Source organism: Brachyistius frenatus, unplaced genomic scaffold (assembly GCF_029030835.1).
Source record: "Brachyistius frenatus isolate BFR_SWC_R1_liver_20210118 unplaced genomic scaffold, ASM2903083v1 Contig_35, whole genome shotgun sequence".
NCBI classification, from domain to species: Eukaryota; Metazoa; Chordata; class Actinopteri; family Embiotocidae; genus Brachyistius; species Brachyistius frenatus.
The window spans coordinates 3,620,461-3,638,633 of NW_027210634.1; the positions used below are offsets into that span (position 1 = coordinate 3,620,461).

General features: G+C 46.8%; 1 protein-coding gene across 1 annotated transcript in view; it reads left to right on the plus strand.

Annotated features, from left to right (window-relative positions):
* Nucleotides 1-18,173, plus strand: part of grk3 (G protein-coupled receptor kinase 3) — a 51,043-nt gene that overhangs the window by 13,740 nt on the left and 19,130 nt on the right. Inside the window, exons 3-9 of the mRNA XM_069701060.1 lie at nucleotides 13,439-13,512; nucleotides 13,678-13,779; nucleotides 14,418-14,492; nucleotides 15,721-15,782; nucleotides 15,877-15,928; nucleotides 16,468-16,559; nucleotides 16,655-16,754. Of these exons, the coding sequence (XP_069557161.1) occupies nucleotides 13,439-13,512; nucleotides 13,678-13,779; nucleotides 14,418-14,492; nucleotides 15,721-15,782; nucleotides 15,877-15,928; nucleotides 16,468-16,559; nucleotides 16,655-16,754 (557 nt within the window). The remainder of the gene's footprint in view (nucleotides 1-13,438; nucleotides 13,513-13,677; nucleotides 13,780-14,417; nucleotides 14,493-15,720; nucleotides 15,783-15,876; nucleotides 15,929-16,467; nucleotides 16,560-16,654; nucleotides 16,755-18,173) is intronic.

Below are 18,173 nucleotides of genomic sequence, written 5' to 3' on the forward strand. Positions count from 1 at the left end.
TTTTTTTTAATTAATCCATAAGAGGGTGAGACTCTTTAATCTGTGGGGAGAGTTACCGAGGAGAGAAGAGAGACGGCCGCTGCTGCCGCACAGACAATCGCATGGAACGAGAGCTGAAATCTAAACGTTACCACATTCGCAAAAAGCCGTGACACATTTACTCTCGAGTTACGTCTCCTGTTCATCAGCTGACGGAGGCCGGGACGACGGGTTTGAATGGAGCTTTTAAAGTCTATTTCTGTTCAGGTTTTTTTTTTTTTTTTCCCCCACCGACAACCTTAAAGTCGACACATTTATTTTGATCGGGATCCCTTAAATTAGTGAAACGTCTACCTCGGTGCTCTCCCCCTGCGTTCCTAAATGATCTCAAACCTTCACTGACGTATCCGTGATGAGCTAACATCAGCTGATTCAGTGTGACCTGGTTCATTTATTGGTCTGTCTGTGGTTAAAAGCTCTTGATTGAAAGCCAGTCAGCCAGTTTAACGATCGATGGTTCGGTAGCAGCTGCTGCTAAAGCTAATGTCGTTTTGTTTCTCGTTGAAATGTTTCTTGATATTTCCTCCTTTAGTTCACCGGCTGTTTAATGCACATCACTGAAGCGGTTTGCACGACTGTTACCCTTTTTTTTTTTTTTTTTTTTTTTAAGCCTGTAGCATTAGCTCTTTTAGCATGAGCACATGGAAACAGTGACCGCTTTTCCTCTTAACCGCCGCCAGGAGGTGGATGTTTAATGCTTTGTGGTGAAATGTTTGCTGTTAAGTTGCTTTGAAATTTGGAAGAAAAAAAGAAAACCCGGTATTGTTCTCCTGAAAATACTCAAGACGAGCGGGCTTTTCATTTGAAATGAGAGGCTTTTATTTTGGAGTGGCTACAGGAAGTCGGAGCATTTAGAACATTCGTGTTTTATATTGCTTGTTAGCCTTTCGTCCAGTGAACGTCTTCACCGTTTACTTCTTGTTGTAGTCCTAAATGCTAACACGCTGAGCCAAGTTGCTGAAGGCGGTTGGCGCCACACGTTTCCTGTTGGCATCGTTCCTCGTTAGCATGCGGCTAGAAGCTCACGGGACTGTGATTTCACATACATTTTATGAACGTGCAGGACGTTGACTGTTGCTTCCGTGGGTTTAAACCACAGATTTCATCAGTGGCGCGCGGTAACAGACGTATGAACAGTCGTTTTGTAGCCGATTTGCTAAAAGGCCAGAAAGAAGCTGAACAGTTTGCGTGTTTGTGGGATAAATGAAGCACCAGTCGGTAAAATCTCCGCTTGCAGTCGCGGGCAGGCTGTGTTTGTGTTGTTCAAATGAATTATGGTTCTGAAACAAGATTTGGATCAAGTAGGATGTAAAAAAAAAAAAATACGGCGTGTTGAAGTCAGCAGCTCTTTATTTGTTGCTGTTTTTTTTTGGTTTTTTTTTGAATGCCTCAAAATCAGAGGACGCCCGACCTCGTGGGTTTTCGTTTGTTTTGACTCGTTTCAAATATAAAAAAACAAACAAAAAAAAACTGGATCTAAATCTATTTGATGAACTGCATTCCTGTTTGATGAAGCAGAAACTCCATCATCTCCCTTCCCGTTTGTTGTAACGTGGACCTGTTGGTCCCGATGCCGCTTCAGTTCCTTCCATCGCTCCGATTGGTACCGAGGTCTGATCTTTTAGAGTACGAAAAAAGACGTGTTCCCCGACAGTCCGAGTCTCCCCCCCCCCCATGTCCCGAAACACATCAGGATCTTCCATCATCAGCCGGTATTGATCCGCTCCTCTTCCATCGCCGCTTTTATTATTTGTGATGTTTTGCGTCGGGACGCGGCGCCTCCCGCTTCCTTCCGGCCTCCCGGCTCGCCGCGCCGCCTCCACCCGAGTCCTTCCCCTCTCCGAGCCGTGTGTGCCGGTAGTTGTGATGCACCATGGGAGCGGCGGCGGCGGCGCCCTGCAGGCATCTGCTGCCTTTACTTACCGTTCAGGTCGGAGCCCCCCCTGAGAGCCGACTGCGTTAATTCTGCCTCCTCCTCCTCCTCTTCGTCCTCAGCTCTCCTCTCTCTAACACACCTGTTGCTGTCCGTGATGTTCAGGCTCGTGTTGTGCGTGTGTGTGTGTGTAACGACGTAGTATAACTCCCAAGTACTTTCTAGATTATTTTTCAAACATTTCAGTTGATCAACGTCGAGTTAATGAGCAGCTAAGGAGCGCGTCTTTAGCTTCGTCTCTTGAGAGGAAGACCGCTGTTCCCACCGCACGTCCAGCGACGAGCTTACTTCGTCTGGTGACAGAGCCGCGAATGATTATGGCTCTGTGGATGGACCGTCTGCTCGATGCTTCGCTCTCCGGGTGGCTGGTGGTAGCTGTGGCAGACTGAGGATCTGCAGAGTTTGAACTACCCCTCATTTTTGTTTGTGTGTGTGTGTGTGTGTGTGTGTGTGTGTGTGTGTGTGTGTGTGTGTGTGTGTGTGTGTGTGTGTTTGTGTGCGCGCGCGCGTGTGTGACCTGCCACTCATCGACTTGCGTTCAGTCGACCTTTTTAGGGAGCAGCTTCAACCGTTCCACGTGTTACTTTTGAGAAATAAATAGATCACGTAAAGTAAAAAAAAAACCAACAAAAAAACTCCCTCCTCATCCTCCTCCTCCTCTCCATCTCTCCGTCTGTCTCCTCCGCGAAGGGTCAGTTTACGGCCCTGGTCAGCTCACCTGTATCAAAGCCCCGCCCCCGCCGTCTGAACTCCCACAGCGACCTGCAGGGTTGAGTGTCAGAGACGAGGAAAACATCGGTTTGGATTTTATCCGCCTCTCTAACTTGGCTCGGTGTAGTTATCTCTCTCTCTCTCTCTCTCTCTCTCTCTCTCTCCGGAGGCCTGCAAGCGCTGCAGCGCTGCTCTCCTCCGTCGGCTCGGAGATCAGAGCGCCGCATCAGCACGGGCAACATTTGACTGGTAAATGAGGCCGTTGCATGCTTGAGAGCTCAGACGGCTGTCCGTGGCTGAAGAGGTGTCCTGTTTACACAAACCTGCCGCTCTACGATGCGATTTAAACAAAAATAACCAGCCGACCGCTTCGTCTACGAAAAACACGGACCTCGGACCTGCTCGGGCTTCACTCCGGGTTCCCCGTTTTGAAAGCACTTCCTGTTCCTGAGATGTTTTCAGAGCAAGAGCTCTGCGTTCACGACAAAACAAAGAGAGGCCAAGTTCGCCCTTTTGATCATCAGCTGCTGCTCCGCTCTGCAAGTTATTTAAACCGAGCGGCAAACGGCTGATAGCCGTAACCCGACGTAACCTGACAGGCGTGTCAATCAAACGGACACGCCCCCCCCCCCGTCCCGTCTTTTTGAAGCTTTTTAATCAAATTAATGATGGGATTATTTTTCAGATGGACTGCCAGAACACGAATAAGCTAACATCGCCGAGATAAGTGGCGGAGACATTTTATTGGCTTAGAATTTTATAAGACTAGTTGAATGGGGAGTCTGTGGAGTCGGAGGCTTTCTGGAGCCAAACTCTGGTGGCACTCGGTGGTATTGCACCATTTTTCATAGCCGGAAGTTCCGTCCACTTTTATATAAAGTCTGTGATTTAAACGCCGGTTTAAACGAGACACCTGCCGTCTTCCACCGACACTCAAAAAGATTCTTTACAACTTCTTCCGTCAGAAAATGTGATTGTTTTTTTTGTTTTTTTTTTCAGTCTAGACTGTGAGGAAGAAGGAAATCTGTGGAAATATGGCACAAAGCAGAAAGCACGCACGCACACACACACACACACACACACACACACACACACACACACACACACACACACACACACACAGACACTCACACTCACACTCACACACACGTGTTGGTGGGTTGCAGGCAGTTTGACCCCGTGTCTCTGAGATGTGCGGGGACGGAGGTCTCTCCGGGCTCCGTGCAGACAACATGTCTCCGAGCCGCCTCGCAGGGCTTCGGCTCTCGTCAGCGGTCGTAGCAGCTCTCTCGGCCCGGCCGCGTCCTTCAGCTCGACGGGCCTCGTTCACTGTCATGGCAACCAAGGTCGTCAAGTCGACGGCTGCTGGAATGTTTCGACAAAGCGACGGACGAACAGCGAAGTCACATTTTATAATGAGAATAATGATAACGAGAGATCCAGAGGAGAACAGCACGTCTCCTGTCTTTCCATTCTGTCCGTCCATACGTCTGCTTTTCATCCATACGTCTGCTCTCCGTCCATGCTGTCTCTCCATACGTCTGCTGTCCGTCCATGCTGTCTCTCCATACGTCTGCTGTCCGTCCATGCTGTCTCTCCATACGTCTACTGTCCGTCCATGCAGTCTCTCCATACGTCTGCTGTCCGTCCACGCTGTCTCTCCAAATGTCTGCTGTCCGTCCATGCTGTCTCTCAATACGTCTCCTGTCCTTCCACGCGTCTGCTGCCCGTCCTGATCCGGTGACCGTCAGCGGTCTTATTTTATCCGCCGCGTCTCAGAGCAGCGGAGGACGGTGGAGGACCTCCTCTCGTCCCCCGGTCCTCTGTGAGTGGACTCCTCCTGAAGTCCACGGGGGCCAGACAGGGTCAGGGTCGGCCCGGATGACCCGTTACGTAACGGACTCTCTAAATATAGCCGTTGTGCCGCCCACCGCGTCGCCTTCGAAACGCTTTTGATACAAACGTATGGATTCATGTAGGAAGGTCCTGATCGGGTTTTATGTCCCCGATCCGAGTCCTTTTAATACCGAGTCCTGATCCGATGTGTTTCACGTCAGAATTCACAATTTAACACGAAAGTGAGTTGGATTGGTGAGTTGTTTTTTTTTCTTTTTTTTTTTAGGGCATTGTCATGATAAAAATCTTTAGTCCAATAACTCTTCCTCCCCCTCCCTCCACTATCACTTCACCAAAGTCCTCCTAAAACTTGTTTTGTCATGTTAAAAGATTATAAATAAGACCAAAAATGATCCTTAAGTCCTCACTGGTATTAAGATGCATTTTATTATCATTCATTCATATCATTATCATTTTATGTCATCGCTCTGTTTTGATGCCGTGGTCCCTATTTAAAACCGCAGTATTTCATGTTTTCTTTACGTGTGACGACCTCACCGAGGATTAAAGACCCAGTTCGTTAAAAAAAAAAAAAAAAAAAGAAGGAAATCTGAATTATTGATTCCTTTGTGTCGGTCGAAGATGGAACTTTGATGCCGAATCCCTGTTGATGGAGGCTCGTGACAGTCCTGCATTACAGTTTGATGATATGTGGATTATATTAATGCACGACTGTTGTAATAAGTTGACAGAGTAAATATTTGATGTCTTTCGCTGTTTTATTATTCACCAGATTTATCAGATCAGTTGACTTGCACAGATATGAGCCCATTTAAAAGGATGAGTGGAGCGGCTTTGTTGTAGGACTGATGTGCTGAAACCTGATCAGAGACGTGATCTGTTTGAGCGGAGGATCGTTGACGAGTTGATTGGAAGTGTTTTATCAGCGTTGCATCAACGCCGCGCTGCTCCTGCTCTCTTTTCATTCTTCTTCTCCTTCTTCTTCTTCTTCGTCTCCTTCTCCTTCTTCGGCGTCATCTCCTCTCTCTTCCTTTCTCTCTCTTCTCTCTCTGTCTCACTCTCGCCTTGGCATTCTCCCGTCTCCATCTGTCAGACTTCTGGAATGGATGATGGAGAGTTGTGCGTTGCCTAGCAACTGCGGTTGCCACGGGAACCCCGGGCAGAACTGCTGCATTTGCTCGTCGACGGGGAGAAATGAAATTGATTAAAGGAGGAATGAAATAGGTGATGAGAGTCGGAGAGAGGAGGGCGGGGGCAGAGAGGACAAGAGCTCCCGTTTTCCCAGAATGCAGCGCTCTCCTCTCCCGGAGGCCAGGTTGTGTGCGTGTGTGTGTGTGTGTGTGTGTGTGTCAACAGACTGTACATGCCTGCAGTCCTCCTCACGTCTGTCCTTTTTTTTTTTTTTTTTTTTTTCATCCACCGTGATTCACAGTGTTCACATCAGAGGCTTCTAAACACCGAATGTCCATGATCCTGCCGCCCCGCTTCTCTTTCTATCACTCACAAAGCCGCCTTCACAATCAAACGTCGTACTTCAATGCTTATTATCGAAGAAAGTGATCACGTATTACTGGATGCTAAAATGAGTCGACACGCAGGTCAAGTTGTAAGAGGCTGCACTTTGATTTTGTGCATACAGCCGGCCCCGCGTGTTGAATTAACAGGAATTAAACGGCATCGACAGCTCTTACTTTGAAAGGCTGACGTAGTCGTTGTATTCTATATTACAGTCACAGACGGTCTGTTCTGTGGAGCCGCTGCTGGAGGCCGCTCATTTTATTTCAGGGTGCAGCATCACTATTGATTTTATAATCCAATTCTTATCTGTATTCATCCACAAATAGTTTCCAGCCCTTTTTTTTTTTTTTCCTGCATTAAAACGTTTACTGGGATTTTAGACGTCAAACTTCTCGGAGACGCTGGAAGCGTTGGACGTTTGTCGTCTTTGCTTCATGAATTATTCGATCCGTGATCTGAACAGTTGCCTGTAAAACTTTATGTTGGACTTCCTGCTGATTGCTGCCGACTCGGTGCGCGAGCGTGTTCGACGGATGAACGCGGCTCCACGCAGTTCTTCAGCGTCACCGGACTTTTGTCTTCTGTTGTTTTGCCGTTTTCAGTTGTTGTTTTTTTCCCACCTTTTCAGCGTCAGACCCGCGTCGTGTTTCCCCCCCCCCCCCCCGGTCTCGGGCTTCTTTAAAGAGACACGTTCTCACTTCTGTAACCTCAGAAATGAGGCGTAACGAGTGGTGTCGACTTGTGACATTTGTTTTGTATCACACAGGAAACCAGAACTTTGTAGATGTAAATGGAGACGGAACGACCTCGGCTTTGAGGTTGACAGCGCGTTGTAGCGCTTAATGCTGATGGCCGGGAGGGGGGGGGGTTGGCACACTTTAGCTGCCACTTCCTGGTTACTCACACGGACTGTGCGAGTTTAAAACTGCTAGCCTCGCTGCCAGCTGCGAATGCTTGCGCTAGCCAGCCCACCGTAGCTAATCTAAAACTGTCCCGTGGCGGTTAATTAGTCGGCAAAGCCAGCGAGCCCGAGTGCCATCGGGACAGTCGGAGACGGCAACCGGACCGTTCAGGACGTCGGGTTTCACCGCGGATCTGTGACAGTCCCCCCTGTGTTTCGCAGGAGTGTAAAAGCTGCAGTGTGTTCAGCTCCGATAACAAGGCGTTTAAACAGCTCCGCTAAAACAGTTTGATCTCAGTCGATTGGTGTGAATTCGTGCTAAGAGGTCCGCCACAGTTGATTTATTTTGCCCCCCCCCCCGGGTGGGTGATCTTGCTATCGGCACGCCGTTGCTTTGACGTGAATTGATTTCACATTGGGAAGAAGAAGAAAAAAAAATCATTGATTTTTGTTGTTGTTGTTTATAATGCTGGTGTGACTCACAGGCTCCGACAACACCGTCCTCCGGAGCCGGCGTTTAAAGAGTTTTAATTAAAAAAAAAAAAGAAGAAGATTTTAACACATCAAAGCGTGTCTGCAGGTGTCGGAGGGCGCCGCTGCACGTGTGGAAACTGGCTCCGTGAAGTCTGGGGAAGTTGCGAGTCCGCAAAGTGAAAGTGTCGGAGAAAGAAGCGTTGCATTGTGGGTAAAATGCAGTTGCCTCCGTGCTCAGGTCGGCTCGCTCAGGCGTTTCCTCTCGACAGTTACACAAACAGATGTCAGCTTTTCGCTTTGTTGCCCGCTTTAAATTGTTTCCCCTGACCTGTATTGCCCCCCCTCCTCCTCCTCCCTCCCCACCCCCTTCCCCTCCAGATTGTGGCAGATTGAAGGTGCCGGTTTGATCCAGTCTGTAGCGATGGGACGGTAGCGGTTCTGGTGTATTAGGTTGGATGCGGTGAAGCCGACTGGAGGCGGGCCCGAGCGCACACGCTCTCCATATGCTCTCACTCTTTTATTGTGTGTCTCGTCAGCTTGTAAAGCTCCCGTAGGAACCCGGCTTTCTGCGGATTGTTTTGTCTCGTCTTTTTTTTTTTTCTTTTTCTTCTTCTTCTCCTTCTTTTTTTTTTTCTATCGTAAATGAGGGTGTTCATACGTCGCCGTTAGCTTCTCGCAAGCGTGTTCAGCTGGCGAGAACCAAACGCTGTCGAGCCTCTTGTAAACAGTCGCTGCTGATCCAGGACGAGACATCCGCTCCTCTTTTATTTGTTTTTAAGTTCTGCAAACAGTCCCGTGACGCTGCAGGGCGAAGGTGTCTTACGTAAGCCTCGCGCCTGCCTCGGCGGCTTCTCTGCGCCTTTCTATTCAAAGGGACTTGTAAACATGACGTTAATGTGATCTCAGAATCATAAAGGAAGTGGCTTTACTATTAGCAGATGACTTTATTTACAGCGTGCAGAGCGTAACCCTGCAGAATCAGCTGAAATCTTCTGTTTCACTTTGATTACACCTGAAATAAGTAGTTAATATTCAGTTACCGATTGACAGAAAATGAATCGACTAATAAATATTCCAACTTCCTCAGATACTTCTCTTTTTCATTTAGGGTAAATAAATGAATTGAACATGGAAAAATAAGTATTAGTTGCTGCCCGAAATGACAAAGAATTTAGTAAAGAAATGAAAATTCTTTAGGCAATTGCGTCTCGATGGCTGCACGATTAATCGTATTAAAATCTAGATTCTTGTCGCTATAAGATCTCCTTCCTAAATGCCAAAGATTCTGCCGTAGTCTCATACGGGGACATCAGCTGCATCAAAACAAGCGCTCCTGCTCTCTCCCTCAACCAATAACAGCCCAGCGTTACACCATGTGATGCAGAGCAGCAGAGACCAGCAGTAAGGAGAATAAAACTTTTGTGTTTAGTAAAAGAAGACGGGAGACTGAACTGGACTGTTTTTCTGTTCAGATTCATGAAGCTGCTGCATTTAAAATAGGAGCGTTTTCCTTTCTGTCGTCCGAAGCCGATGCGGCGGTGTCGCGCCCGCCCGTTGAGAACTGCATGCGGCTCGTAGGACCGCAAGCAGCTGCAAGGAAAACTACCGGAAACTGTGATCATTCGACAAAGTATTAGTTTAAAAAAACAAAACAAAACAAACAAAAAAAACGCTGTCTGGTCTCGTCAGCGATGATAAACTGTGCTGATAAAACCGTTTGTCGTGCCTCGTCACATTTTACCCAGTCGTCCAATCACAATGAAGGAGGGGGCGGGACACAAGCCACAAAGACCTCATACCTTTTTTTTTTTTTTTTTTTTTTTCAAACTGTGTCCTGCTCATATAAAGCTCCTTCTGGAACCAGGCTCTGTCCAACAGTCGTCACAATATCTCATGAACCCGCAGAAACCCGCGGGTCCAAACCAACGCTTCTCCAAAGCGCTCCCTGCTGGACTACAGGGGCTCAGATTAGTTTTCTTCTCGGTCGGGTGAATAAGTGCACTAAACATTAATACTGAAAACAAACCGCGAGAATCGTGATCTCAATTCTATTAAAATAAAAAATAAATCGTGGTTCTACTTTTTTTTTTTAGGTGAACCTCCTGAAAATGCAGGATGGAAATCATTTTGAGTTGACTCGCGTATCAGCTGTGATTTGGACCCCGGTTAGCAGTGAATCGGAGCAACATGGATGCCCGGCCCGGCTCGGCTCGCTCTACGCGGCGCCGCCAACTGTTGCCGTGTTTACGCGGGTGGGCGGCAGACAGAGGTCGGCTGTCAGACGGAGCCGGCTCAGTATTTTTAGACAGTTCAGGTGATCTCGCTAATGAGACAAAGCTCAGAGGAACTCACGTCTGATTTGAGCTGGAGGTGTGCATGTGTGTCTCTCTCTCTCGCTCTCTCTCTCTGTGTGTGTGTGTGTGTGTGTGTGTCTCTCTCTCTCTCTGTGTGTGTCTTTGTGTGACTTCTGCGGAAGAGGCCATTTGTCGAATTAGCTGGGCAGTGTTGAAGTGTTCAGCGATTAAGGTTAATCCTTGAGTCTTGGTGATGTAAGGGCCGTCGTTTCCCCCCCCCCCTCTCTCATAATACCTCTCTCGCACGTTTAGTTCTTGCTGTTGAAAAGATGTGTATGTGTGTGTGTGTGTGTGTGTGTGTGTGTGTGTGTTTTGGGAGGAGGAAGAGGGGGGTGGTGGTGGTGGTGGTGGAGGGTTGTCAGTTGTCAGTAGCACCCATTCTGCAAACAAGGATGCCCTGTGCGCTGGGCCCGTGTGTACATACACGCCATGTGTGGACGCATGTGAGGCCGTTTCTTTGTGCGAGGCTCGGTGTCAGCGCCGCAGCGGAGGGGGAAATGATGCATCGCGTCTGGAGCGGAGATAAAGCGGAGATAAAGCGGAGGGGAAGAAGTGAGAACGGATGATAGCAGGCGAGAGGCCCAAAACAAATGGCTGCTCGTGCTGCGAGCTGCTGCTGCTGCTGCTGCAAGCGCGCTTCCAGCTGAATCAGACGCCACTAAATTCAAACAAAAGAGACTTAATAGAAGCTCAGAGGCTCATTTTTCTGTTTGTTCCGTGACAGATTTCGGGGAGCTAAACTGTTGCAGAGGCCTGTTTTTTTTTTTGTGTGTGTGTGTGTCCAGAATCAGACCTTTAACACAAGCAAAGACTGCGTATATTTCAATAAGAAGTCTTTCTTTCTTTTCTTTTTTATATAAAGTACCACAATCGATTAACCGTCTGATTATCTTCCTGGTTTACCAGTTTTCTTAGAGCCAGACTTATTTTTTTTATTTTTTTATTTAAACCAACTCTCCAAAACCTGAAGATATTCACTTTATTATGACACAAGACGGACAAAAAAAATACTCAGAGTTGGAACCATTACTTGCATTTTTGCTTGAAAAGGTGTCATAAAGGATTGATTATCAAAGTCCAGGCGAGTCAAAACAATTAAAGAATTGGTAGATATCATTTCTTTAAGCAGAGGATGTCTGATAATATGAATTTACGTTGGTCTCAGTGGGTGAAATAAATACATAAAAAACACAATAGGCTTTGATCAATCATACTTAAAGGATTATCTGCTCATCAGTGGTCAGACACACCTTTTAAAACTCCCCAATGGAAATGCATACAGCATACAAACAAACCGGGACCCAAAACGGAGCCTTGTGGTACACCGTACGGTCTGCAGATGAGGAGGCGGGGTTGTCTTCTGTCCAATCAGAGAGCTAGAAGCAGAACCACAGCCTGAGTCTGTCTGTTAGGAGACTGTGGTCGATGGGTCTAAAATCAAACGATATGCTGCATGATATCGTAAAAAAATACAGGAAAATATTTAGTTATGGATTTTGAGAACATACAACTGCAACAGAAGAAGCGTTGTAGTTTTTTTTTTTTCTATGTCAGGGTAAAGGTAACTTCAAATATTCAGTAATAATGAAACAAACATTTCTCTTTAGTTTGTAAACAACAACAGTAAGTTCAGATTGTGTATACAATATAATGACTTTCTGCTGTACTCATTATATATGTATCATACTTCCAGTCAAACGTATATCAATATATATTTTATTGTGAGTGATAAGATATCGATCTCGACTTCCACTTCCTGTTTGTGCATCATTAGGAAATAATCTTTGTTTTGACTGCAGGTGAATCAGAGTTGTTTCTCAGATCGGATCTTTCGGACAGACTCCTTTCTGCACAGGTTGCCGTGGTAACGAGGTAGCTACGCCGGCGACGCGGCATTTCCGACGCGGAAGCAAAGTGACGGCAGGGGGTTTATTTGCGCGTCCGTCCACGGACTGTTGTCCTCGTTGTCTTCCATAGAGGCAAAAACGTCCACTCTGACTAGAATCGCATTTCCAACCGCCAAATGAGGGTTTTGTTGTTGTTGTTGTTGTTGTTGTTGTTGTTGTTTTCTTCACTCTCCAGACGTCCTAAATTCACCTGGATACAACAAGAAGCTGATTTGTTCTGGCAGTCTGAACAAAGCTTTAGAGACGCGTCTCAGACATGTCCCAGGACGGTTAATCGGTAAACACTCGGATCACGTTGTCTTCCAGGACAATTGAGAAGGTTAGGGTGACCACCGTGTGATCCGTGTCAGGAAATGAGATCCTGTTAGCCGTCTATTTTTTGCTAATACCCGATGCTAATCGGCTAAAGCCACAAAGAGCATACGCAAACACCGAGCGTCATGCAACATGCCGCTCCTCGGCCCTCTTTGTCCGTCTCCTTCCCCTTCGGGGACGTCTTTGTGGTGACCGCCGGTGAGCACATGAGACATCGCCAGTGAAGGCGATGATGGCCCCCCACGGAGCGCCACAGTCTGCTGTAACATCTCCTCTCTCTCTCTCTCTCTCTCTCTCTCCCTCCACACCCTTGTTCACACATAGCCGGTAGCCACGGAGGCAATTACCATGGCAACAACGGGTCTCCTCTTCTGCAAGCAAGCGTGGATACGTGTTTTTTTTTATTTTTATCCCCCACCCCTCCTCTTCTTCAGATAATGTTTCGTTGAGTGGAGATTTGACGACACGTCGTCAGATTTCTTTCTTCTCATTTGTTTGTGTGTGTGTGTGTGTGTGTGTGTGTGTGTGTGTGTGTGTGTGTGTGTGTGTGTGTGCGAAGAATTAGCGGCCCTAATAATAACAAGACACCCTCAGACGGTTATTTAGGCTGCTACAGTAAATGGAGCTGTTTCATGTGATGCGACAGTTGTTTTTACCTCCGTGTGTGTGTGTGTGTGTGTGTGTGTGTGTGTGTGTGTGTGTGTGTGTGTGTGTGTGTGTGTGTGTGTGTGTCTCTCTCTCTCTCGCTCACATGACCACTTCCTCCCGCCCCGCTTCTCATATCTGCCTCAGAAAGAGTTGTGAGCGTCTTTCTTTTGTACCAAGCCGTTTCTTCTTTAATTGTGATCACAGTCGTCATTGACAGCCGGATCCCCGATAGTTTTCTACCTCTGCTTCCTTCATTCCACCGAACTGTTGAATACAACACGACTTGAAGAACGTGACGTCATCCGGCGAGAAAGTTTAGGTGTCGCTGATGGTCAAAAGAGGCTCGTCTTGAGTATCTTCTGTATCTACAGTTGCACGTATGTTCCCTGACGCCGTGCACTACTTTGAAAAGTGTCAAACAAAACATTATAACATAAGATTTTCAGTAAACAAATCCAGTGCTTCCCCTTCGATTAGAAACCCCCCGACTTCCTGTAAAAAAAAAAACACGTCTAAGTGTAAACTAGTATGTGGCCGGACGCTGTGTGAAACTGGAGGGCTTTTAATTTGAAAAGACGCTCTTTGTAGGCCCCCCCACCCCGTTGGGGTCCACCTGTATATTTACGTTATTTCTCTAATTTACGAGCGAGCTGTTTTGTTTCCAGCTCGGTGTGAGAGTCGCTGCTGTGTTTGTGTCCTCTGGTCTCTGCGTGTCACGTCAGTAGAGCATCTCCGGCTTGTCGCTGCCTCTCTTGACCGCTCCCTCCCGTCTCTTCTCCAGGCTTCCTCCTCTTCAAGGACTTCTGCATGAACGAGATCGACGAGGCCGTGCCACAGCTCAAGTTCTACGAAGAAGTAAGTGTCCCCCTTTTGTTTGCGCGGGATTAGGAGGCATCATGGGATGGGCGGGAGATTAGGCCCTTGTAATCCCGCTCGGTGAGATTTGGCCCACCCAGGAAACGGTTGCCGTGGCGGCGAGCTGACCCGTCTCTCTCTCTCCCTCTCCCTCTCCTGTTTCAGATTAAGGACTACGAGAAGCTGGACTCGGAGGAGGAGAGGCTGAGCCGCAGCCGGCAGATCTATGACGGCTACATCATGAAGGAGCTCCTGTCCTGTTCACATGTGAGGGTGCCGCACCTTCGCACCGATGCATTCTGGGTTGAGGCACATGGCACACACACACACACACACACACACACACACACACACACACACACACACACACACACACACACACACAGGCTGGGGAATAAAATCACCTACTAATACTCACTATTATTTTTTTAATTTTTTTTTGTACTTGATTAAAATTCTTAAAAAAGAAAAGACTGAAATAATGTGAGAAATGTGATTTCTTAGATCCCCTTTAGTCCAAAAAGAATCCTACACGTCATTTAGTGACGGAGGAGTTTCGATTCTGTCTCAAGACTTTGTACGTAGTCGAGCCCAGAGGCATGATGGGAAAAAACCTCAAGTCCGTGTGTTTTGGAGGCTTCCCTAAAAGAGTCCGCATTCGACACAAACACAGAGTAACAGCATTTGTCCCGCAAGACAACAATCTGCGATGCAAAGCAAAGGCAGAGCGAAGGGAGGAAGTTATTTCAAACGCACACGCGCACACACACAGACACACACAGATATGAGCCGTGCTTTTGGAAGCAGCTGATGTGACGGAAAACAGAAGTGAAATCATGGGTGAAGCTGCATTTTGAATGAGCCTTCATTTTATCTCCTCTTCCTCCTCTTCTTCCTCCTCTCAGCCATTTTCTAAGAAAGCAGTGGACCACGTTCAGAGTCACCTGGCCAAGAAGCAGGTTCCCCCGACTCTCTTCCAGGTAAGACACGGCTCCACACGCGTGCACCAGCACGCGCACAAGAAACACGGCTGTAGTTCATGACGACGCTCAGGTGGTACGAACAGGAAGCCTCCCAGAAAAGTGTTCGTAGCTTCCAGATCTGAAAAATAAAGTCAATACATTTTTTTTCCCACCAGTTATCTCGGTGTTGTTAGTTAAAGTCACTCCTTCTTATTAGTTTTCTGGAGGTCCATCTGAAAATAATCCGTCATTAATTAGAAAATAAGCCTCAAAAAGACATGCTTTTTGGGAGAGGGGTCTGTTTGATTGACAGGCCTGTGGTGCAGTCAGGTTACAGCTATCGGTGGGCGGGACGCAGTATCGTCGGGTCTCCGATCAGATTCGAGTCAGATCCACCGCTCGCTCCTCCCCCAAGCTCGTCCAAATATGGTCACTTCCTGCTCCAAACCGCTCCGAACTAGCAAGATGGCGTCGGGACAGAATACAAACTCGACGTCACTGTTGGTCGCCGCTTGCTTCCAGGTCCAAACCGTCCCATGTGGTGCGTTCACTTGATCCTGCTCCTAAGAGATTCCCTAAAGTCGTGTGATTGGTTGGAAATAACTTTGTGTGACGTGATTGGTTGTTTCTTGTTCCCATGTGGAGTTTATTCCGCGTCGGATCCCTGTCCGGTGCGCCTCGCCGACTCCATCTTTATTTTTACCATCGCATTCGTCCTGACGGTGATTAAAACCTTTAGCGTTAAGAAGCTGAAATTTCCTCCCAGGAAACTGAAATAATGAGCAACATGGGACAGGAGCCGTCTTTTAGCTCGTTAAATCTAATCAACAACTTCCTGTTTTAGACTCCAACATGGCCGCTCATTGTGTTCCCCAGTGTTCCCCTGCACGTCGTCTTAGTCCTCAGGTTTGAAGACCTGATCCGGATCGTAGAGGCCAGTTTTACAAAGACGTGAAAGTTTGTAGTCGTCAAATGGACTTTAGGAGTCTCGGGATCCAGTCACACGCACACACACACACACACACACACACACACACACACACACGTCTGCAGGGAGATTATTCTTTTTTATCGGGCCGTTGCCGTGGTGGCGGAGAGCAGACAGTGATGCGCTGCAGAGCACTGAGCTGCTGTTTATATACGTGTGTGTGTGTGTGTGTGTGTGTGTGTGTGTGTGTGTGTGTGTGTGTGTGTGTGTGTGTGTGTGTGTGCGCGCGCGCGTGCGTGCGTGTGTGTCCTTCTGCAGCCGTACATAGTGGAGATCTGCGACAGCCTGAGAGGGAAGATCTTCCAGAAGTTCATCGAGAGGTGAGGAGGAGTTGATGGAGGAGGAGGAGGAGTTTCACTATTCTTCTACCTCATACTGTAAACTCATATTAAACCGTGTGTGTGTGTCCCTCAGTGATAAATTTACGCGTTTCTGCCAGTGGAAGAACGTGGAGCTCAACATCCACGTGAGTACCAGCTTTTAAAGTTACTGGAACTCCACTTCCCAGAATGCTTTAGGCTGTATTTGTTTAAATTTTTCACATTAAAAGTAGCCGATTTATCCGTCGTCACTTCCCGTCCGCAGGGTACCCGATGCTGTTCAGACAGCTGAAACCGGATCAGTGATTCAACGGGGAAACTCAAAAAAATACGATTATTCTGAAGGAGGTTCCGCATGTAATATAAAGACCCGAAAAGGATCTGAAACAAACAGACAAATCCAACAGAAATGTCAAACTTTTTATTTTGAAGTCTACAGAACATTTAACACGGTTAAAGAAAAGTGCCTTTTTATGTCATTGTGTTTTTCAGCCCACTTTGTTGCACTTGTTTTGATTTTCTTGTTTTTAGCAGTGCATGAAGCGTTGCAGATTTTTTTTTTTTTTTTTAAATTGCGCGGCTTTGGATCGCGTGGGTCCCGATTCTGACCCCCTGATCTAAACAACGTGTCCCTCCTTCTGTCTTATGTCCTCGCCGACGCGCCGCGCCGCTCTCCTCCCCTCAGCTCACCATGAACGACTTCAGCGTTCATCGGATCATCGGCAGGGGCGGCTTCGGAGAGGTGTACGGCTGCAGGAAGGCCGACACGGGGAAGATGTAAGGAAAAATAATTTAAAAAAAAAAAAAAGATTATGAAAGGAGCGATGCTGTGACCCGCCTGCGTGTGACACGCGTGTGCTCTGAACGTTCAGGTACGCCATGAAGTGTCTGGACAAGAAGAGGATCAAGATGAAGCAGGGCGAGACGCTGGCGCTCAACGAGAGGATCATGCTGTCGTTAGTCAGCACGGGGGTGAGTGGCGCGTCACGGCTGGACCGATCAGACGAGCTTTTATTCAGTCCCTCCAGGAATTTCGCTGACCTTTTTGGGGGGGGGGAGGGGGGAGGCGCAGATACAATTTTTTTTTACTTTGGGGCGGATTTCCACAAAAATTCACGATGTAAATTTCGGAGTTTAAAGTGAGTTGTTTTTGCGTAATGTTGCAGGAATTAGAAAAAGCTCAAAGAAAAATGCATTTTTGAAGCACTTCCTGATAAAGGAATAAATATGCAATCACTTCCTGTGATGATAATCATGCCGCACATCACAGAAATATTTCAGTCCTAATCTTTTTTTTTTTTTTTTTTTTTTTTTTGTTGATTTATTGAACTTGGAGAACCGTGTGGCTAAAAGTTACGAAACAAAATCATAAAAGCTCCGTATCTTTCCAGAACAGGCAGCCTGTGACTGTGACGTAGAAACAACGACTACATCAGCCTTTCAAAATAAGAGCTTTGGATGTTGTTTAATTGTATGCACAAAAACAAAGTGCAGTCTCTTACGACTTGACGTGCCTATAGAATTATTCTAGCATCCAGTAATATGGGATCACTTCCTTTTGATGATAAGCATTTCATTTGAAAATGTTATTGTGAGGCCACATTTTCTGCAAACCGGCACTTCCTGTTTTTCCGCTCATTCTGGTTTCCTCCGGTTTGTTTTGGGTAATGAGAGAAGAGGTGGAGTCATTTGTGTTAATAAAGCGAGTTCTGTCTGAAAAGATTTACTTTATGTAGTGAATACTTTCAGCACAGCTTCCGCTGGTGGCATGTTTTGCGGAAAGTTCTCTGGCATTTAAAAAGATTTGCAAGCTCCCGGGAGCTTGTGGGGAGTTTTGCTTGAATTTGCGTTGATTATTGCGTTCTGCCGGAGGGACTGTTTCTCCAGTATTTTCACTGCAGCTGCAGAAGACGGAACCTTTCAAAGTAAAACGTGACGTGTTCAGAGGAAGGAGGTTTAATAGTGGAATAAAGTCCACACATCCCACCTCATAAAATCCCTTTCTGATAACATTACGAGTCCACGTATCTTAAACTAGTTTACATGTAAAGTAACGACGTCGGTCAAATACATGCGCTTGAAAGGGAGCAGAAATATGTCGTCATTTTTTTTAAGATAAACTTTAGTAATATGTTCTAGTAAGAAATGATTGACTGTTTCATTCATAATTAACCTCATTAAAACTTCCTGTTGCTACAGTTGGTTGATTTTTTTTTTTCTTTGTCTTACTTTATTCTCCCAGTAATCATGTAACGACCACTCAGATTGCTCTGGTGACCCTTGGAGGGGCCAGACCTCTAGTTTGGGAAACCGCAGGACTAAAACTATCAAACTGAATATTAAAGTGCTGAAGTTCAAAGCAGCTGGAGCAGTAGAAATTCAGTTTACACT